This window comes from Balaenoptera musculus, chromosome 7, assembly GCF_009873245.2.
Source record: "Balaenoptera musculus isolate JJ_BM4_2016_0621 chromosome 7, mBalMus1.pri.v3, whole genome shotgun sequence".
NCBI lineage: Eukaryota > Metazoa > Chordata > Mammalia > Artiodactyla > Balaenopteridae > Balaenoptera > Balaenoptera musculus.
The window spans coordinates 74216265-74239402 of record NC_045791.1 but is presented as its reverse complement, the minus strand read 5'-3'; the positions used below and the strand labels follow the sequence as shown (position 1 = coordinate 74239402).

Here is a 23138-nt window from a genome sequence, read left to right as displayed (position 1 = left end):
TAGTTTCCTCATCTGTAAAGTGGGTATAGGAATTTCTAACTTGCAGTGTCCTTTTGAAGATTAAATGTGATCATGTATTTACAGCCCCTCGTACGACGTAAGCAATAGAAAGCATACAACAAATTTAAAGTAATATTGTATTAGTAATCTGTCCTTCACTTCTTTATTGTATCACAAGGACTCAGTTTAAAGTAATTTACCCCTAAATTTACTGATTCTCAATACCATTATCCCTAAGACTGATCATATGCATAGATGGCATCATGTGATTCTATGGACATAGTTAAAATACAGGAAGGGTATTTTGAGTTCCATGATTAACTTCTGTGTAGGAAGGTTTTCTAGTGTTGTGCTTACACTATGTCCTATGGGAAGCTTTGTTCTAAAATTTTTTACATGTATGTGATGAAACCAGCCTTGACTGCTCCCTGCCTGCACAGAGGACTGAGCCTTCTGGCTCAAGGTTCAGTACAAATTACTGAGGGCCAAACATCATGGCAAAGTCACTGACATAACATTTTAGAAGCCATCCAAAGTTGAGTTAAAACATCTTCTCAGGCAGTAATCTTCTCGTAGATCTAATGAGAGGTTTGAGATATTGCTACCTAGGACAGTAAGGAACACAGATTCTTGGTCCCTGATATCTATTCTACGGCTTCTGCAGAAGAAATAATTGCTGCTTATGTTTTATGTGAATGTATATGCCAAGATGTAGCAGTGTATAGACTTTTGACATGTACATCCTGTAAATGTCTAGTTTTCACATTTTCCATGTGTGGAATCTTGTAACTATTAATTTTTAAATAACTATACAGTCAATCACTTAAGATAAAATAGGCCCAAAAGAAAAACCCTCATAGCTAAGATAAGTTTAGATTCTCTTAAAGTATTACACCCAGGTATTTGTTAAACCACTTTCCCATAAATAAAGTTCCTTGATATAACTTTTCAAGATTTCCCAAATTACGAATATGTTCATCCACTGGATATTCATCCGAAGCCTTGTATTTTCTGGCTAACAAATGATTCAATCAGGGTTTTCAAACCATTTTCTTACATGAAGAATAACCATGTTTTAGGTATGTCTGTTCCACTATTGATTTTTGCTATATTCTGTTGCATTTATCAAGAAAAGAGTTCAGCAAAATGTCATCCTTCTTCAGTAGCTCAAGATATGTGGACTCTGTGTGGACCAAAGAAAAATATCAGTATGGATTCCAGCCTCAATGCTTTTCCCAAACTCAAGAGAATAATAAGCCATTTCTAAAATCATGGAGAACAATGCATTACCATTTGTGATAGCACAAAATGGTTTTCAATGAAATATGATTTTTACATATATATTTAAATTTCTAAGTTATTAGTAAATCAGAAGCATTTCTTACAAAGCAAACAAAATACACATCCCCTCTATGTTAATAATGTTTTTTTTTTTTTCTTTTTGGTCTTTCGCAGTGGGTTTAAATAGTTATGGAAACTGTCTTCAGAAAAATTTACTTGGCTAAAGTTAAAATCTCCTTATTTCATGCACATTGTCCTACATACAAATGGGTACGTCCCATTGAATAAGTCATTACTCTCTGTTCCTTGAGGGTACATTTTACAGAAAACATTCTTGCAGACCCATCAGGGTGCCATTATACCAAAAATCAGGTATCTTATGTGTCTGAATTTTATAGCTTACAGTAGAAATGGCATAATATTACCATCTGTGCTTAAAATGTTTAAAAAATCTCGTATTTTTCTACCATATGTTTTCTTACACACTTTATTCCAAGTCAAGTACAAGCTACATGAAGTCAAGGTATGTAACTTACTCATCTTTTTTAATCCTCATGGGACCTCACATCTTACATTGAATAAAGTGGGTGTTTGAGAAATATTTGGTAAATAAATCAATTTCATAGCAATATATTTGGGACTTAATGATAGCACCTAAAACTATTTATCCCAAAGGGCAAGTAACTACATTTCCAGTACACAAAATCACATATATAAAGAATCCGTCTTTTTAATACAACAATTTATATATCTTTGTATATCCCAGTATGTTATTTTAGATCTCAGGAAATGATAGCATAACAATTATTTATTTTGAAAACTTGGCTAAAATTCTCTAGCACATAGCATTATTTTGAGTATTGAGATGAAATTTTAAATACTGTTCTCAACTTTTTAAATTACATTGGGATTTTGATGGGGATTTTTTTTTAAGTTACTTTGGGTACGATTAGAATATTTAGTTTTCCATTTTTTATTCTACAACTACAGTTTTTTTCATGTGTTCAACCCCTTCATTTCCTACAATAAAATTTTCTTATTTATTTATTTAGGAACTGAATGTTTCTTGTCTAGGTTTTCCCAAAGTATTTTATGTTTTTGTTTCTGTTGTGGGTGGACTTTTTGTTTTTAGTTTTCTAAATAATAACTGCCAAATCTAGAAAACTACTAGTTTTTGTAGTACTATTTTCCAAAAATTGGTGCCTGAAGTTCTTTTTTCCCTTACCTTGACATTTTATATCACTGTTGAAAAAATACTGCCTTATCCTTGTCTATCCCTTTACACGCTGTTTAACTGACTTGTCCGTTCTAATGTCTTATATTATAACCAATTGGGGTTTTTTGTTTTTTATATATATATTGATTTTAAAATAAAATATATTCATATATAACATAGTTTCAATTCCTGAATATATTTTCAGTTAAAACACTTGTTATCAAATACATAATAAATTATTATAGTTCATAAGAAAATATAAACCACCAGTTATGCATTCTAGTATACCCTAGATACTAATTCTTCAGAATAATGATGGGCTTACAGTGCAAGCTGTTAGAATGCCTTAGGTAAGGTGTCTTATAACCACATGTTTTTTTGTATAATAACTAAATTCCTTTTTTAGAGTCCAAAATGGTTTTGCTTTACATAGAATTTTGCTTTACTGAGAATAATGTTTCCCATTATCCACTGAATTATGAGAACTGTAAACCCTTCATATGTATTATCTCTTTGGTACTCACAGCATTATTTCAGTTTTATGGAGAGGTCAGGGTCTTATCTACTACATGTCATAGAAGTACTCAATAGATATTTGTGGAATTAACCAAGGTAAATAGCATGGTTAAAATAACTTGCCAACAACAGAAACAAAAAAAGGAGTATATGACTAGACATCTTATTTTGCTCTATTTTCAATAGATGATTCTGTCTACTGAAAAAGTAATAAATAATTATGAGGCATATCTTATAATATACTCAATATCTTAAAATGGTTGAGTGCTACTATATAATAGTTCTGTGCTAAACATTTTATTTGCATTTGTTCATTAAATCCTGTCCACCAACCTATGAGGCAGATAGTATAACTATACTTACTTCAAGATGAGGAAACGAGCAGAGAGAGAGTTAAGTAACTCTCTGAATTCTTAGTGCAGAGTTGATTTATATCCATTTACAACAAATATTGCCTCTACATATATGGCTAATTGATGTCACTTCTATGCGTCCATAAGAATCACGAGATAATAATGGACCTGTATCTCCAAACCTAACCTGTGTAATGAGAAGTAGAAAGAAACGTTGACCTTTCTACTGCCTGGCTCTTACCCTTCAAGTCAGACCATGCCCTGTGACTGTAGTCAGAAATATGAATGATCATTACTAATTTTCCTTTCTTGGCGTTACACCATCAGAGAAGTCATGGGGATTTCTCTAAAATTGCCCTAAGGCAGTTTTTAACAACATATATATTTTTGAAGGTTTACTAAACTGTATCTACAGGAACCATGTGTGTGCAGAGTCTACAATCCAGTGAGTGTTGTGGTTTAGAGGCATTGCTGCTTCTGATTGTTTTTGATCACGTGCCCTACTTTAATTTCACCAAAATGTTGGTTGGTTTCAATGAGGGTATTTTCTGTGGGAATTCCGGTCTTGAGACTATGTTCCTTATCCTCAGATGATCTTCTGCTTGAGTTGATCTTCTGGGGTGATTCTATGCATTGGAGGAAGTGGTTACCAAGGTCTGAAGGCCACGGGCATCTGAGAGACAGCAATAGCCAGCAACGTTTTCCTGAGGTTGTCACTATGTGTACAGTCTAGCATCTGTATAAATCTCTTAGTTATAACAGCTGTGTTTTCTTATTAAGAGGTTGCCTTTACCTGTCTTTGCGCTTCCTACAGTGGGTTCTGTTTTAGTAAATAATCTAATGTTAGCTTTCTGATTCTCTTTACTCCACCACAACAAAAAATGCTGTAAATATAAGTTTATTCCAAATACTGAGTTGGACACAGGGAAATTTGTTAGGAGCCAAATCTGTTTTGGTGTTAACTGATCATGTGCCTGGTTTGATTTTACTGAGCACTTCTTGTGTGCACAGCATAGAGCTAGGTACTTGGAGGCACAAAGATAAAGGGGGAAGGGCTTTTGCCCTCCAGAATCTCACAATTCAAAAGGAACTGAAGTTATAACTGAGTGACCGTGTGAGAAAGTGCGGTGGAGGAAATGCTGGAATGTGCTGTAAAGGGCACAGTGAGAAACATGCCCATGCAGAGACGGTCAAATGATAAAATGTTGTTTGAATATAATCTTAATTCTCATTATAAACCACTAAAATTGAATAGAATTTCTTCATTACGGTGATGGCAGTAAAGAAAAATTAGAGGACTGCCACGGATTCCTTCTAACTCTATAAATTTATAAAATAAACTTGAATAAATATATTAATGTAACTTTCAAATGTCCCTCTAATCAGAGTCATATGAATCATCAACAACATTTCTCAAACTTGTTATGTTTATTTCAGACACTGGGTGGACTCATGGAAATTTTTTAGGAGCCAAATCTGTTATTTTCCATCCTAAAAGGAAAAGAAGCATTGCAGATCTACAATGGTGATTTTAACCACTTTTATTTTAATGAAACTTAAATGTGTACAAATATAAAATATGCATAAACTTCTTATCCTTACAGCTTTTATAAGCTATAAAACCAGAAGAAATATAAATTAAGTAAAAACTAAAAAAATAACATTTGAATTAATGATATCGTGAGAAGGTTTTGTTTCTCAGAAGCCAGATCACCAATGTTGAGACCAGTGTCAGTGGAAAGATACATTTGTGCTTTTGGTTTCACTTGTGTTATGACTTGATTCTTTTGATTTTGCATCTAAGGGTATATCATGCATCTGTGGCATTATTGTGGTCATCAATTTTCTTTCTTAACAAATAGCTTATTTTTATCTATGTGAAGAGCCAGTTCATTTAATGGTGCACCCCCAAGTACAATACTGAAGAAAAATATATCATTAAACGTACCCTGTGATGATTCTACCGCCACTTTTCTACTTCTAAACTATATTAAAACTTTTGTTCTTAGAATAAACCATAACATCTTTTTTGCTTTATTTAGCGTAAATGCATAATTCACTTCTTAAGTCCATTTATTTTGTTTTCTCTTTAACCTATGGCAATTTATACATACATTACCTTGTCTCACTTCATCATGATCATTTAATTTGCAAATTAATACTTCCAAAGAAAAGTTTTGTCTTTTTAAATGGTGAAAGAATTGCATGTGAGTAGCAGACAGGGACTGTTACCATATTTAATATCAAGGCCCTGCTCATCAACACCCTGAACGTTCGCCTCTGATCACTTGGCAACAAGTGTTTTGTAAATGCAAACATGGGAGGTGAAGTCACTTAGTAATGTTGAGTCATGAATGTCGTCTAGATTGTCCAAAATAGCTTACCTCATGTTAGCAGTTTTGATCATCAAAGTAAAAACACAGCATTTTAAAATTCTCCCAGAACTCAAGATTATGTCTGTAGATTTCTAGTAGGCAATGATGCCAGTTTAAGAAATACCGGCCTGTAGAATATTGGGCAAGGACCTGATAACCGAGGAGTGGTTCCCGTTTTTTCCCCTTCAGGAAAGATTGGTGACATTTCTGAGGATAGCTACTGACTTATTTTTCTTCCTCAGCCTTGATCTGCCTTCTTGACAGTCAATAAACCAATGCCTTCTTTGTTTCTACGTGAAATAACTTTATGAAGGACTTATTAGAAGAAGAGTGGGTATAAGGCCTAAACAGAGCTCAGTTAAGTGAATGGAATAATTTAAATATTTTCGTGTCATACTGGAATTGCCCATGGACTGTCTCTCTTCCACTGCACCATGAACTCTTTGAGAAAGGGGCTGTGTCTTACACCCAGTTGGATTCCCAGTATGTGGTACCATGCCCAGCACACAGTAGGCACTCAGAAAATGTTTGCTGAATGAAGGCATATTAATATAATAGTCCTTAGTGGTGTGATGTACATCAGATAATATGCTCCAGTGTCTTGTTCCAGAAGCACGTGACCCATTACTTGCCATTGTGATAAATTAGCTGGGCCCATAGAGAACTAGTCTCAGCCTGCCTCTGGTATGTTCTGGCCCAAAGAATCAGACCAGTTGCCTTCACTGCCTCATTAGGTAATATCTGGAAAATGATGAAAAGTTTCCCAATTGGCATGTTTACTCTGGTGTCTTTCCCTTTCCTTCCCTCACCCTGTCATCCTTCTGACTCAGGAAGCTATGATCTGTTCCTTATTCACAGGCTATCACAGGATACATACAAGCCATAGTCTGGAGCATGCTATCTCTTTGATCGCTCAACCCCTTCTGTGTGGTTCCAGTTAAAGGAGTGGAGGACAGTGCTCAGCCCGTTTCTTTTCTCGTTGTGTTCGGTTTGCCTCGTTCGTTGTGGTGATAGACTAAGGAGATAAACTGTGTATTTATTGGAGACAGCTTTTGATTCTTCAAGATCAAAGCATATTGTTTTTTGGTTTTCTTTTTAAGGAATTCCTTTATTTTTATTGTTTATTTATTTATTTATGGCTGTGTTGGGTCTTCGTTTCTGTGCGAGGGCTTTCTCTAGTTGCGGCAAGCGGGGGCCACTCTTCATCGCGGTGCGCGGGCCTCTCACTATCGCGGTCTCTCTTGTTGCGGAGCACAAGCTCCAGACGCGCAGGCTCAGTAGTTGTGGCTCACGGGCCTAGTTGCTCCGCGGCATGTGGGATCCTCCCAGACCAGGGCTCGAACCCGTGTCCCCTGCATTGGCAGGCAGATTCTCAACCACTGCGCCACCAGGGAAGCCCCCAAAGCATATTGTTACTGACCCTTATAAGAGTACTTCTTTGGTCAAGTTCATTTTTTTCTCCAAGATAACTTTTCTCTAATTTAGCTTTCTTTAAACTAACTTTTACGTCTCTTATCAAAAAAACCATTTACCAGATAATGGGCCTTGGTTTCCGTCATGTGCTTCAGACATATGATTGTAACACTCGAGGAAAAATGTTCTGCTTGATTTGAGACTTCAGACTGAAATAACCTTAAGCAGAGAGGAGAGGCTGGACTTTCTCTTCTGAATAGTTTCTTTATATATATGTCTGCCATTCATCTATATGTATAGCTATATCTGTATCTGTATCTATATTGCCAGTAGCTAGCTACTATATAATATATTATATAGCTATAATATAAAATTTCATATTATAAAATTAGATCATATAAAAATTATATAAAACATATAATATTGCTACTGGCAATAAAGGACCAAAAAGAAAAGTTGATAATATCAAATATTAGGTGCATCGTATGCTAACAGGTTATGTAAAATGGATCTAGGCAGAAGAAGCCTAGGACTAAACTCTGTTTATCATTTCCAGTAAGCTTTGTGGCTAAGAGCATATCAGTTGACTTTTCTGTACATTAGGGAATTTTTCATCTCAACAATTAAACCTTGCCTTTCACCTCATTACTTTCAAGCCTGCATGCAATTGAATTAGAATTTGAAATTTGGGAATATAAAATTCATTACAGCTTTGTGTAAATATCAAATAGGAAAACAAGATGCTCTATGGAAAAGAACTAAATCTAAATACTTACATCAGAGATTGATATTTTGTTTCATAGTATACAGGAATCAGAATATATTGTCATTAGCACTTAGAGTAAAATTGTATACTTGTGTTGGCCCCTATGTTCCTATCAAATGTAATGCTTTCAGTACCATAGTTTATGTTCTTATTTTTTGTCCTCATCTTATCAAAATTGATATGGTGTGCTTTGAAATGGCATGATGTAAATGAGGGGAAGCAACCAGGAAAAATTTTTACTGAATTTATATTCATACAAAGAATTGAAACTAGCAAAACAATGACTTATCAAACAAACAAAAACTGGTGTTATCACATATAACTATAATAAAATAATGGTCCAGATAACTCACATCGTTGTGTTTGGTGTGTGTATGTATATGTACATTTGCACAAGTATACGCACAATCTATTTCACCAACTGTAGTAACTGAAAATGGTTTAGGTTTCAGTTATTTGAGAGGGCCATATGCTTTTATATTGAATATATAATTTATAGATACTACCTGCTTCCAAGTAGGAATATACTCATTACACATAATGTAGAGGTATATCCTGAGGAAAATAAATGAATATCCCTACACACTCCCTTTTTGGAATAAGAGAGAATCAGCCTGAATGGTCCAGACTGTTGCTTAGATTCAAGCCCACAACAAGGCTTTAACTCAAAGCAGAAACTGAGTTTTATTGGTTGGATGGTGCTGCTACCCACAGTAGTATTTAGGCAGCAAAAGGTGAAAGCAATAAAATAATTTTTTTGGCATTGTTAGAACTGGGTGATGTTCATGCTTGCGAGGTCCTCCTTGAAGGCAAGGACCACGTTTTTCTTGGATGTGTATTCCTAGGGCACAGTAGCTGCCATATAATAGTCCCCCCAAAAATGTTGTGACCATTGTTTAAAAAAAAATGGTGCCTAAAGTACTGAGTTATGTCCCAAAAGTCTACTACACATATTTGAGCTGTTTCTTTGCTTGAATAGGGAGAAGATCCAATTTATCCGAACTGAAGGGACCCCAGGATTGGTGCGTCTTTCAAGTGATGCCGACCTTGTTATGTTGCTGAGGTACGTAACCGCTTCTTGAAGTGGGAAGTCTCCTATCGTCAGACATCGTGGAGCATTTTAGAAAATAACGTGCCAATATTGGCAACCTATATTCTTAAAGACTCGTGGAATACTCATGTTGAAGGTATAAGATGCTGATTTAGTGATAATTCATTTCAGATTTCATTTCTTATCACTGGAATCAGTTTGATTTTGTTCTCACCCTGCTGGCAAAGGAGGTGGTATTGGAGAACGGAAAGTCTGTAGAGGCCGAAGAGTAGAATGTCCCATCACAGAATGGAGCAGGAGGTTATACCTGGCTTGCCTCATCAGAGTAGAAGAGAGGTTGTACTTATATTTTCATCCCCAATTTTTTTCTCAAAAGCTGTTTTGTCCCTGTTTGCTGATTTGACGTTATCTATTTACTTTATGGTTTTGAGAATTTAAGATGGGAAATCAGATAAGAAAGTTGAAATTTGGTCACTGGTACTCACGGCCAACTTTATAGACCTTCCTAATACTGACCAATTATATTTTCTTTTCTGATGGTTAGGTGAGCTTTAGTTTTAAACTTTAGAGTAGCTTAGAATGGCAAGTTTTCAAGAGACTTTTTCATTTTTGATATTATCTCTCCAATGTAGGAGATCAGAGTAAAATAATGCTTTGCTGTACCTAGTGACTGGGGCACCTACTACTATAACCTCCATAGGCTTAAAGGGAAGTCATGCTTGGCCATATCAGCAATGTTTTATTTATCTCAAAGTGTTAATAGTCTCATTCATATCATTCATGATAATCTTAACTCTAACCATTTCTACTGCGTGCTCGATAGTTGCCATATTTGTAAAACTAAAGCCAAAAAGTTATTTTCTTTTACTCTGTGGTTGGAGCATAATTCAAAGGGATATAATCACTTTCCATAGATATTTCACTTCATTTTATCCTGAACAAGTTGTATTGGTGGTTGGGCGTCACTTCTCAGCCCAGGTGGTGACCCTCAACTTGTGGTGTTCTGGCAGTTCTGAAAGCAGGATGTAGCATGCTAGATACTCATGAAGACTCTTGGGCAATTAATATGGAGTATGATGTTTCTACCATAGTTTGGTTGTTGATAAAGTAGTAACATTTATTACAGAATTCTGGCTGGGATAGGACTCTTTTGGTTCATTCTAGAAGTCTGTGTTTTTTTATTTAAAGAATTCTACTTTTGGAGTTAGTAAAAACGAAAATGATTGCAAAACAGAAATCATGATTATTGTTCACCTGTCCTTAGTTAAATAATATTTAGATGGTATAGTCCTAAATATTTTGAGTTAAAATATAGTTTATAATATTTGTACAGTGTTAAACACCACAGTTGGCATGAATTTCTACATGTTATGTGGTTGAATTATAAAATATTTGAAAACTGATTTATATATAAAGAGCAAGGCTACATTTTTGCCCTTTTGGGAAAATAAGCATGTTTTCTGAAGTTGAGCCTTTGGAGAAGTGTGAGAAAAATACTTACATATAGTAGCTTTATAATTATTACATACAAATGACAAATGATGTTATTTAATTCTAGACTTTTACTTCATTTGGATGAGCAAATAGTTGTACGCTGTGACACAATATATTACATGTGCATGCTTAATAAATAATATTTAATGATTATTGAAACATTTTGGGATATTCTCAGCTCTTTATTTTTTATTTTACTTTGGAGTTTGAGTCATTTGAATCAGTAACTATAAACTCAGGCAGTGGACTTGCTGGATATGTAGATGGAGTCTCTGTTTCTGTTTTTATACTTCTCTTTCTTTCTTTTTTCTATTTAAAAATATTTATTTTCTTGGGTGAATTTTGTAGTATGTGAATTACATTTTAATAAAAATATTTTTATTAAAGTATAATTGATTTACAATGCTATATTTATTTTAGGTGTACAACATAATGATTCAATGTTTTTATAGATTATAGTCCACTTAAAGTTATTATAAAAATATTGACTATATTTCCTGTGCTGTACATTATATCCTTGTATCTTATTTAATTTTTACTTATATACATTGTCTATTTCTTAAAAAGGAAAGTCACTCCTGGTACAAATGGACTTGAATATCAGCAAGCTGCAATGTAGAAATGATATAGCTCTAGGAAATTATTCATTTTAAAATAAACCCATGTAAGGTTATTTTCCAATACAGCTATTACAAAACTCAAGAATTTTAAAATAACTTTGTTGTATTTGTTATTGGTTATTCTATTTCATGTATTCTGTCACTAACTCAACTAATGTAAGAAGTGTGCCTTTAACAGAGCTTATATAGGAAATGATTGATAAATTTGGCTACATTAGGATTCTTAATTTTATGTAATGAAAGACACCACATATAAAGGCATAAAAAAGGCAACAAACTAGAAGAATATATTCACAACACATAAAACAAAGATATCATGAATACATAAAGCATGCCTTTAAATCAATTTGAAAGAAAATAACCCAAAAGAAAAATGGATAAAGAATATAAAAAGGCATTTCAAAGGAATTGAAACATGAATAGCCAATAAACTCATGGACAGATGCTAGTAATCATAAAATGCAATTTCAAATATTGAGATACTATTTCATACTATTAAATTTGAAAAAATCAAAAAAGCTGGTAATACCAAGTGAGAAGTAGGAACTCCATATTTTCTGGACTCGGTGGATTGCAATTTCTACAACCTCTTTGGAGGACAATTTGACAATATCTTGTACAGTTAAAAAGACATATACACTATGAGTGAGCAACGCTGCTTTTAGCTATCATGGAGCTCAATATCAGAAAAACAAACAATTCAATTAAAAATTGGGCAGAAGATCTAAATAGACATTTCACCAAAGAAGACATACAGATGGCCAAGAGGCATATGAAAAGATGCTCAACATCACTAATTGTTAGAGAAATACAAATCAGAACTACAATGAGCTATCACCTCACACCAGTCAGAATGCCCATTATAAAAAAATCTAGAAACAGTAAATGCTGGAGAGGGTGTGGTGAAAAAGGAACCCTCCTGCACTGTTGGTGGGAATGTAAATTGATACAGCCACTATGGAGAACAGTATGGAGGTTCCTTAAAAAACTAAAAATAGAGCTAACATATGACCCAGCAATCCCACTACTGGCATATACCCTGAGAACACCATAATTCAAAAAGAGACATGTACCACAGTGTTCATTGCAACACTGTTTACAATAGCCAGGACATGGAAGCAACCTAAGTGTCCATTGACAGATGAATGGATAAAGAAGGTATGGCACATATATACAATGGAATATTACTCAGCCATAAAAGGAAACGAAACTGAGTTATTTGCAGTGAGGTGGATGGACATAGAGTCTGTCATACAGAGTGAAATAAGTCAGAAGGAGAAAAACAAATACCGTATGCTAACATATATATATGGAATCTAAAAAAAAAAAAAAGGTACTGATGAACCTAGTGGCAGGGCAGGAATAAAGATGTAGACATAGAGAATGGACTTGAGGACACGGTAAGGGAGGGGGAAGCTGGGGCGAAGTGAGAATAGCATCAACATCTACCGAATGTAAAATAGTTAACTACTGGGAAGCAGCAGCATAGCACAGGGAGATCAGCTCAGTGCTTTGCGATGACATAGAGACGTGGGATTAGGAGGGTGGGAGGGAGGCTCAAGAGGGAGGGGATATGGGGATATATGTATGCATATGACTGATTCACTTTGTTGTACAAAAGAAACTAACAGTATTGTGAAACAATTATACTCCAATAAAGATCTATTAAAAAAAAAAGATATATACACTATGACTGAGCAACTCTGCTTTTAGATATATACCATATTTACACTAAGAAACTGTATTACATACAGTGTGTGTGTGTGTGAATAAAAAAAAAAAAAAAAGAAACTGTATTACATGTATACAAGGTGATACATACAGGATATTCATTGCACCATTATTGATAAAAAGCACAGAGTTGGGAAAAAAGTCAATATTTGTCAAGAAAGGTATGGATAAATAAACTAGTACATTAATAGAATGGAATGCTACATAGCAGGTAAAAGTAGTAAACTAGACCCTTATATATCAACACAGACAGATACCAGAAATATATTGTTGAATAAAAAAAGTTCAAGAATTCAATATACTTATAAAGTATTTAAAAAAATTTTTAGCGCATAAGGCAAAACTGTATGTTGTTCGTCTGTACGTATGTTGCAAAATATCAGACTATGGAAGGATATGTTAAAGTCATGATAGAGGCACTCAAAAGGGACTTCATATACATAACATGCATACACACAGATATATAGATACATCTATGTATAGATATATACACATCCCTAAGTATGCATGTGTGTTTGAAGCAAAAGTAATAGGGTTAACATGTACTAATCCTGGATGATATGTATTGAGTGTTTTTATGTTATTCGCTATCTCTCCTATATTAAATATTTCAAGTAAAAAAATTTCTCTCTTGGTAAGAACGATTTCTGCATATTGGTTGTATTTAAAGGAAGTAAGTGTCATAGAGCAAAGGACACATGTATAGATGTTTGAGGAGAGGGTGCTAATTCCTACTTTTCAATTAATTTAGCTATGAATTTCTAGACCTTTATGGTATCAACTGTTTATATGGCATTTTTCCTTAGCAATCAACTTAAAATTCACATTATTCCAATGGTTATTGATTTATTGAGAAAGAGAATTGACTGTTTCAGGGCTTAATTTGGTATTACAAATACAATTACTTATTGCTTCTGTTTCTAAATCTTTTGACTTTTATAGTTTAAGAGTGGGAAGATGGCTTAAAAAACTATGGTGTCTAAAAATGTTTTTGTGATAGTGGTTTATAGTGGTTTAGCAGACGTGTGCAGGTGAATGAAGAACCAGAGAAAGAATTATCAAGTTGTTATTGCATTGCTGTAACCCAGGGTCCCTCAGCCTTAAAAGTATTCACATTTTGGGCTGGCTGTGTCTTTGTTGCAGGGAGCTATTCTGTGCCTTGTAAGATGTTTATCAGCATCCTGGCCTCTACCCATTAGATGCCAAAAGCACCCCTTCTCCCAGTTACGACAACCAAAAACGTCCTCAGACATTGTGTGATGTCCCCACAGAGTGTGAGGAAGGGCAAAATAGCCTCAGTGGAAAGCCAGTGCTATAACTCTTAGGAGTTCTTTCCTTAAATCTCCGCAAGACTAAACTGTTGCCACTTTTTCTCAATGTTTTTTGAAAACAAGTAGCAGGTTTCTAGATGTGACCAAGTTTGAGGGAAAGCTACTTCTACTCTTAATTTAAAAACACAAGTACTCTTACTTATGTTGTTGATTCTATTTTGTCAAGTGTTTGTATATTTGATAATCAGTAGTACATTTCTTTATCATAACAGTTAATGAAAAGTCTAGGATTCCAAGATCTCAGATCCCTGGTTACTATCTTTTAGGAGAGTATTAGAAACAGAAATTTCAGTATGGAGGAGAAAGAAGACAGTAGGTTGAATAACATCAAAATCCTCACATTTGAAAAACATTATAAAGCCAGACTAAATGAGGAAGCTTATTATTTAGCAGTTGTAATTATTTAAGAGGTGTTTTGTTTTATTTTGCTTTTAATTCTCCAATGAAATCCCGAGCTCTTTGAAGGCTGAGACCATGTTGTATGTGTCTTGGAATGAAGGTATGAACATACTTTGTGTATTTACTATGGGTCTTCAATAAACATTGTCTCTTGTGTTTGGCTCTTATTCCTAGACATAAAAACCCAGGCTATTTTCAGATGAAACGTGCAAACTCAAACTCATTTAAAGTAACAAAATAGAAATCATGCTGTCCAAAGTTGGTAGGAAAACAGGCAAATAACTACAGGTTTCACAAAAGATGCAAGAGCCAACTGTTTTTGTCCCACGAATTACCTGCAGGAGAAAGGGGACAGGTGCTTTCTTTGGGACGTGCACTGGACCTCAGATGGAATTGGTCGGAGCAAGAGATTGACTTACTCATTGCGGAAACAAGGCATTTACCCACCTCTTTGGCTGAAGTATGCATTTTATTTCTTGTCTTTCCCCAGTTTATTTGAAGAAGAGATAATGTCATATGTGCCTCCACATGCCTTACTCCATCCCAGCTACTGTCAGTCCCCACGTGGCTCTCCTGTGTCCTCTCCCCAGAACTCGCCAGGTGAGTCCACCAGCTGCCTGCCATTTCTCTGAGGAGTGAGCCCTGAAGTCACATGTTCTGTCCTCATAAAGGACAGTAAGGGAACACTTTGGGTACATCTGTACTGTTAGCACAGGTACATATTCTGTGGTACTTCCTGTCTCTTAAAACTGGCTTGTTTCCATGGGGATTTATTTTGACAGGAAAATAATGACATTCCAAAATAGGATATAAATGTTAGCAGTATGAAATACTCAGATGTAGAATTTACTTTTCATTATGTTATGTAGTGCTTAATATATCTTGGAAAATATTAGGGCACAAAATACTATGTTAGCTTTTTGGATTTAAAAAGTTCTAGTTAGGAGATTGATTCAAAGAATAATAAAGAGAAATCTCTATTTTCAAGAAATATTATAGAATTAGAATTAATCAGTTTAATGGTCTTGGATAATTTTTTTCCCTTCAGTAGTTACTAATTGCATTAGATAGGAAGACCAGAGGTACGTGAGCAGGTAGAACATGCTGATAGATGAAATTAACTAAAAATTTTAAGTTTAAATTCTTTTTGAAAGGTGTATGGTGTGAATGGAGGAATGAATGGATGAATGAATAAATAGTAGATAATGCAGCTTAGCAAATGAGTTTCTTTTTAAGGAAGGTAGTCATGATGTTGACAGAACATCAGCTCTATTTATCCTTATTATAAGCCATATATTGTTCACACTGTAGCAGTTATCAGAATTTAAAACTATTTTAATAGAAATCCAAACTCCGTATGTGTCACTAAAAGCTGCTCTATGTTCTCTGATATATAACACCTGTTTTCATATATTGGTATCATAGTGAAGCTACAGCCTAACTGAATACCGCAAACAGAAAAAGGTCTATTAATTTGTTCATTTAACAGAGATTTATTGAGCATCCAGCTATGATCCAAGCCCTGAATTAGACCCTGGTTCTATAAAGATGAATAATACAGTCTCTGCCTTTGAAAATTCACGGTGGGGCAGTAAGTCAACAAGTGACTCCAAAAGCTCTGTGTTTAGTCCTATAATGAAGAAATGTATGGGAACACAGATGTGGGAACAATTCTTCATTCAAGATGGGGGTGGGGTGTTTGGGGAAAGGTGAAGACAACAGGTATAAAGGGAAGCCTTGAAGAATGATGAATAGGATTTTACCAGGTGGACCAAAGGAACGAGGACATTCTAAGGAGTAGCATGAGCTAAGCCACAGAAGCATGAAAGTAGTTTAGGACAAATTAATAGATACAAGTAAAGGCAAGTTCTCAAAGCTCAGGTTGGAAAGATAGGCTAGAGTTGGTTGGCCACTGAAGCATTACTTTGTACTCCATGTGGAGCCACTGAAAATTTATAAACAGGAATATCCTGTTTTATAAAGTTCAGTTTGGTGGCCATGTGGAGGATGTATTAGAAAACGAGAGACTAAAGTTAGAGAAACCATCTGGGAGGCTGTTGCATTAACCCAGGTGACATGATAAGGGCTGGACTAACGGTGATAGAGAAAAGGGCGTTAATTCAAAGGCTATGTTGGATGTAGAGATTCTAGAACTTTAAGTCCAAGTAGGGAAGAGTCAAGGCAAATTCTAAGGTTCTCAACTCATAGACTGCTAAGACAGATGGTAACACCATTTACCAAGAAAGGAAAAAGGTTAGACTGGAGAGGAGAGGTGAAAGGAGGCTGGTTTGAGACATGTTTTGTTGAAGAATCTTTGGGCCATCCAACTGGAGATGGAAACCCAGAGACAACTGGAAACAGAGTCTTGGAGCTCAGGGGAGGTTAGCAGCTAGGAATACAGGTGTGCTGGCGGCAGTTGAAGCCCATTGGGTAGATAGAGGAAGTAGGGAGGACAGGTCAGTGAAAAGAAGAGAAAATAGGGGATGGTGACCTGAGTAGCCCCAATATTTAAGGGAGGGGCTGAGGGTGCAAGTGAAAGTGAGAGAGCCAGTGGATTTTGGAAGAGAACTAGGAAAGTCTTTTCGGGGAAGCCATGTTTCAAGAAGGAAGGAGTGGCCAACAGGGCCAGGTGTTCAAAGGAGTCAAGAAGGATGAGGCCTGAGAAGAGGCCATTAGATTTGAAAATCATGAAGTTATATGTGGCCTTTGCCAAAGCAGTTTCTATGAATTAATAGGTCATGAACTGGAATGTTACCAGTTACAGGATGCTAGAAAATGTAAAGTAGAAAACAGGCATGAAAAATATTCTCTCCATGAAATATGGAAGAGAAGCAAAATAAGGCAGTACTTAGAAGAGGAATTAAGGAAGGGGTTTTAGGATGGGGAAGTTGAGCATGTGTGTGCGGAGGTCAGATAGTGTGGGTGGAAGGAAAGTGGTTTGTTGAATGGGGCGAAGAAGCAGTGGTCAGCACAGCACAGGCCCGTGGGAAGGCAGGACACTGGAGGCAAAAGCACAGGTCAGCTCTGGAACAAAGTAGGGACACTTATTTTGATGATACAGGATGAAAAGAAAATAAGTATATGGCTCTACGGGTAAGTGTAAAGGTGCAGGGGAAAAATTAATGGAATTCACAGCTGGCCTCGGTCATTTACCAACTGTGTGTGACTTTGGGCAGTTTACTTCCTTTCCTGAATTTGAATTTCTTTCTCCTTAAAATGGGAATGATAGTAATCACCTCCCATGGTTATTTGGAGGAGAATGCCTCACCTGGTACCTAAAACATGTCAAGCATCCAATAAATGTTAGTTTATCCCTTTTTCTCTCGTTCTGGAAATCTGAGAAGTCTAATTTGTCAGTATTTGAACCACTAATAACTGATACATATGAAGCTATTTCATATTTGCAGAACTGGCTGCCTAGATATTTAATCATTCTGACTGGCCTTAATCTTAGCTAGAACCTACGAGGGGGTTTAAATGGGTTGTCCCTTCACCTCAGGCTTTGTGGCTAAAGGAATGAAGCTCTGTGGAGTATTGCTCAGCCCAGTCAAAGCTCTCTTTTCCAGACCTTTTCTGTGGCCCCTCCTCCTAGAGAAAAAGGTAGATCACCAGATTCTGTCCCTTCTGAGCCCTGCAAAGGCATGTACTCTCGGTGATGGGCTGGACCCTTTTGAGGCTCTGTGAACATTCTAAATGGTGACTAAGTTTCTTCTTTTCAAGTAGCATCACAAATGTACATAAGTAACCCATGGTGGTAATAAATGCATTCTGGAAGCAGATTGAGAGTTAAACTTTTTCCAAAGACATGTCTAACCCAAATATATCCAAATTGCTAGCAGTGTTTGTGGTGGTTTTAATTTTCAGGAAGAATCATCTCCATATTTTTGGCCTACTCTATTTCAGTGGACTTTATTTGATCTTGAAATTGGGATGTACTGCCTAATATCAATGGAAGTAACTATAACTAATTCCACATGAAACAAGGGCAGGACTAGCCTCATTTACCCTGTGGAGGAATCTTCTGTTTCTTTGAGTAAAATAGCCTCTTCTACCAGTACTCCTAAAGTTCTTACGAAAACATTTCTAAGAGATTTTTTCAAGTTATCTGATCCTCCTTCTTGTGACTAGAATTTCATCCCTTTTAGTGGCATGAGGATAATATTGCAAAAATTACGACAATCGTAAATTTTAATGATCTTCTTTCAGAACACCCAGGAACCTGCTAAACTTTCCACATTTTTCCTCATTCCAAGCCCATTTACATGTCTTTTCAAGTGCAGGAGAGAGAGGGGCTTTGGAAACTTGGACTCGCTGCTTTTTGCAGCTGTTAGAGTGCTCACCTAAAATTTGTCAAAATTTTGGAATGTGAAGGTTTGTTTTTCTAGGACCATTATAATGCCAGTCCCAACCTTAGCGATGCCAGAAGGAAAAGATCTTTCCAATTACCATATGGTTTATTATGCCAAATATAGGACCCAGAATTTTATTTAAGGACTTTTTTGTAGCTGCACATTTCTAGGAATTGAAATGCAAGAACACCTAATTTATCTAATATTGTTGGAGATGTGCTTACTTATGTGAATTTTCCACGTGACCATAGCTGTGACATTAGACATCTGAGAATTTGTTTAACCCACCATTTGCTGAGACTCTTTCATAAATACATTATACTTCTCCCTGCTTCCCTATACACAGTGCCTTGAGGATATTTCATGGTTCGGGGGGGATCAGCATACAGAGCTGTTATAACTTGACAAGAACTGGACACTCTGGAAGCCAGTAGAACACCAGATCACACTCAAGAGAAGTAAAACAGACCAGAGAGCACTGGAGAGCTATGTGGGTCTTTACTGAAGCCTGCCTTAAGGGCAGTTATTTCTCTCAACACACAGTGCACCTCCTTAAGGACATTCTTTTCCCCTCTTTTCCTCCGAAGTCTTAGTATCCCAGCTGCTGCTTATCTCTTCTGCTCTTTTCACAAATATTCTCTCTTCCTTCCCCTCCCCTCCCCCTTCCTTTCCTCCTCACTTTCTCTCCCCCTCCATCTCTCCCTCCCTTTCTCTTTCTCAGTGTCTCTCTCTCCCTCTTCTCCCTTCCTCCTTCTTTGACTTCTTCCCACCCTCCCTTCTCCCTCTTCCATCCCTCCCCTTACCCGCAGTCTCTGAAGCAGCTTTATACTTGTTTTTAGAAAAAGTGTTCTATTCCTTCTCTTTGCTAAGCCCCACAGAGATGATCTAGGAACCAAACAGTACAAATGAAGGATGCTCTCTGGGTAAGTGGGGATGGGGGAGTTATGATTCCAGAGACTTAAGGAAAACCAAATACTATCTCTGTCACAATATACAGGTATTTTTATTTGTGTGTTTTTTGTTGCTGTTACTCTCCCTTGCTTCCCACCCCTAACACTCTCAGAAGATGCCTGTCACTGGCATGCCCTCCAGCTTTCCCCTTTTAATAAATTGCTTTTAATTTGCCAACATTTGAAAAATCAGATTATCAAATAAATAAATGGTATGTAAATGGAAGCATCAACAAGGTCAAAACAATGACCTGAGGGCCTTTTATTACTCTTAGAGAATAAAGCAAAAATGCCAGGACTTCCTTACTTGTGCTTTGTGCCAGCTATTTTTGAGGTTTTGTTTGTTTGTTTGTTTGTTTGTTTGTTTTTCTTAATTTCCATTGTTGATCTATGTTCCAGAAGATAGAGTTTTCCAGAAATTATTATAATGCTTGATAATTTGTTCTCATTCACTAACAGGGAATTATTGTTTTAAAAATGTCATGGAGTTGATTTGTTTTAGAAAGTGAACAGAAAAGAAATTCTCTTCTGAGCTGTCCCAGTACATAGGCCTGGAACCATGCTGAATTAGGCTGAACTTCATCCGCCTCCATTGCAGACCAAGAGCAAGTCATCAGAGCATTCTGGGTTCTGGGTGGCACACCCAGCATCAAAAAAGACCCAGACTTCTTAGCTGTTTGATGCCAAGATTTTTCTAGTATCACCTAGAAAAGAAATCCTTTGCCTGGTAGAATTCTTTAGTTTGTATGTGATTGTGCAGTTTTTTAACAGTATGTGGAAATAGTGTAACACTATATGGAAGTCCTTTATGCCTGCCTAGCAATGATTTTTAAAAAGTCTAATATCTGTTACTGAAATTTTTTCCTATAAATAATTAACATAATACTGGCTATCCATAAAACCAGCCTTTCATTTGATCACTTCCTATATGTAACATTGACCTTTTCGTATCTGACTTCCTTCTTTAAGACCATAAAGACTATGACATTTACTCTCTCTATAAGAGAATTATATTCTAGAACTTCACTTACAGTTACGGTTCTTAGTTCTGTGAGCTCTGTCTCCAAGATAATTTTTTATTTCCAAAGTGGAAGTAATATTGTTTCTGCCCTGGATTTTCTGGCAGTTGCACCTGACTTGCATTAAGAATTTGACAAGGGCCAACAGCATAATTTATTGTAATTTTTAAATCATGATGTAATGTGTGAATGATTTTTTCATAATAGAACTATTGGCAAAATAATTTTTGCATTTAACAGTTTCTGTCTCCAGAGTCCCCATAATTGAATTCCTTTACCTAGAGCTTAAAAGGAGTCAGAGCTAATTTTTATTAAGTGTCTGTATTGATATTGATGGAATGTGTTATGGCATTTGACACATCCTTTTAAGCATCTCAAATTATATAGCAATAGTATATGTGCTGTTTTTTAAAAGTAATCAACTCTTAAAGAATCGGGTTTCTTTTCAGTCCTGAAAGATTTTCAGTCTTTCGTTCCTGTTTTTCCTCTTCCCTATCAATGATCGCGCTCTTGAAAGCTGATTCATTATGGCTGCTTTCTGAGCTGTCTGGGTTTAGGAGTCTGCAGTTACTCAGACTGCAGCAGCAAAAGCTTTATTCTGCCACTCTAACTGGACTTGTGCTGCACGGCTCTGTCCCTCAGCCATCCAAGAGAGGAGCCTGGAGTCCTCGCAGATCATGCTCCTTCATGTTGCAAACGATACCTTTCAAATACATGGGAAGTATTCCCCCTGTGTTGGTCCCTGGATGATGCCCAGGTGTTTCATTGGTTACCTTTGACCTTCTTGTGGGAGATAATGGTTCTCAGACTTGGCTGCACGTTGGAATCATCTGGAGAGCTGCATGGCACACTAATGTCTGGGTCTCACCCCCACCGATTCTGATGTAATATGTCCTGGCTGTGGCCTGAACATTGGGATTTTTAAAAGCTCCCTAAGTGATTCTAATGTGCAGTCAAGATTGAGAACCACTGCCTAGGAGTCTTCTGCATCCCAGACCTTTTAAGGTCAAGTTTATTTGTTTTCCTTTATGGCATAGCTCTTAGCTCTTTGGGTAAAAGATTCATCACTATGCCAACAGAACTCTGGACGTATTATTCATCAATAGCCCATTTTATTAAATTCCATTCCCCAACCTCAGTACATTTCCCCATGTGTTCAGTATTCACAACTATGCAGATAATAGCAATAACAGCTAACATTTACGTGGGGCTGCTTATGCAGCCGGCACTGCGCGAAGTGCTATACCACACACACGCTAACTCATTTAATCCACAAGTGTGGCCCGGATCTCGCACTGGAACTCCAGTACTATATTTTCAAGTGTCTGCAAGGTATGTCCACCTGAACAGCTGTCCTCTCCAGCTTAGTATGTAGAAAGCCTCATATGCTCCTGTCCACCAACATCATTTCCCATGCTGCTTTAGCATCAGACGGACCTGGCTCAGATCCTAAATCTACTATTCACTGTCATATGACTTCAGTTTCCTTAGTTACAAAGTGATGGTGATGACAGTAATAATACTAATGCCTACTTCTTAGACTTGTGAGGATTTCCCAAGATCCTCTCTATAAAGTGAATGGTCCTTAATGCATAGCAGACACAACAAATGACAGCTATTGTTATTGTTTAAAAAGCTTTATATTACCATGAGAGCTTCCTATTCCTCTTCCTTACTTATCTACTCTTACCAATTCTTACTTCACATTGTAAAATTTCCTCTGAGTCACCATAGTCCAGGCTAGTCCTCATCCCCTCAGGCCTCCATTGCTTCAACTACTCCTAACTAGGTCTTTCCTCCTTCCCGCCCTAATCCACTCTGAAAATCATTTCTGAAATAAAACACCACTTGTTTGTTATTCCCTTGCTTAAGAACCTATAAAGGCTTCCCACTGCTTGCTGCATCATGCTCACACTTCTCAGCTAGGTTTTTAAAACTTCTTCTCATAATTTCATACCAAACTTCTGACCAATTTAATTTCCTACTTAACGCCCTAGCACTCCCCCTCTGCTCTAGGTTAGTGGGGTCTCCTCCGTGTCTTCTGAACATGCAGGCAATGCTTCTTCCAGCTCTTGCTGCCCTGCCCCAGTATAGACTATAGTTCTCCCATGTTTATAAGGCCTGGTTCCAATAACATCTCCTCCCTAAAGTCTTTTCCATTTTGATCTCTGCTTATCCTCATTTACTATTACTTTTCTATAACACTGATCTCAAATGCATCCTCACTGAGTGGCGGTGGCACAGTGGAGAGCACGTGCTTCACCTCATGGGGCA

The 23138-nt window shown here is 36.5% G+C and overlaps 1 protein-coding gene across 3 annotated transcripts in view; it reads left to right on the top strand.

The window, feature by feature from the left end:
- Nucleotides 1–23138, top strand: part of HECW2 (HECT, C2 and WW domain containing E3 ubiquitin protein ligase 2) — a 415256-nt gene that overhangs the window by 336650 nt on the left and 55468 nt on the right. For all 3 annotated transcript variants that reach the window (XM_036857486.1, XM_036857485.1, XM_036857484.1), the window contains 2 exons: nucleotides 8900–8983; nucleotides 15037–15146. In XM_036857486.1, the coding sequence (XP_036713381.1) occupies nucleotides 8900–8983; nucleotides 15037–15146 (194 nt within the window). The remainder of the gene's footprint in view (nucleotides 1–8899; nucleotides 8984–15036; nucleotides 15147–23138) is intronic.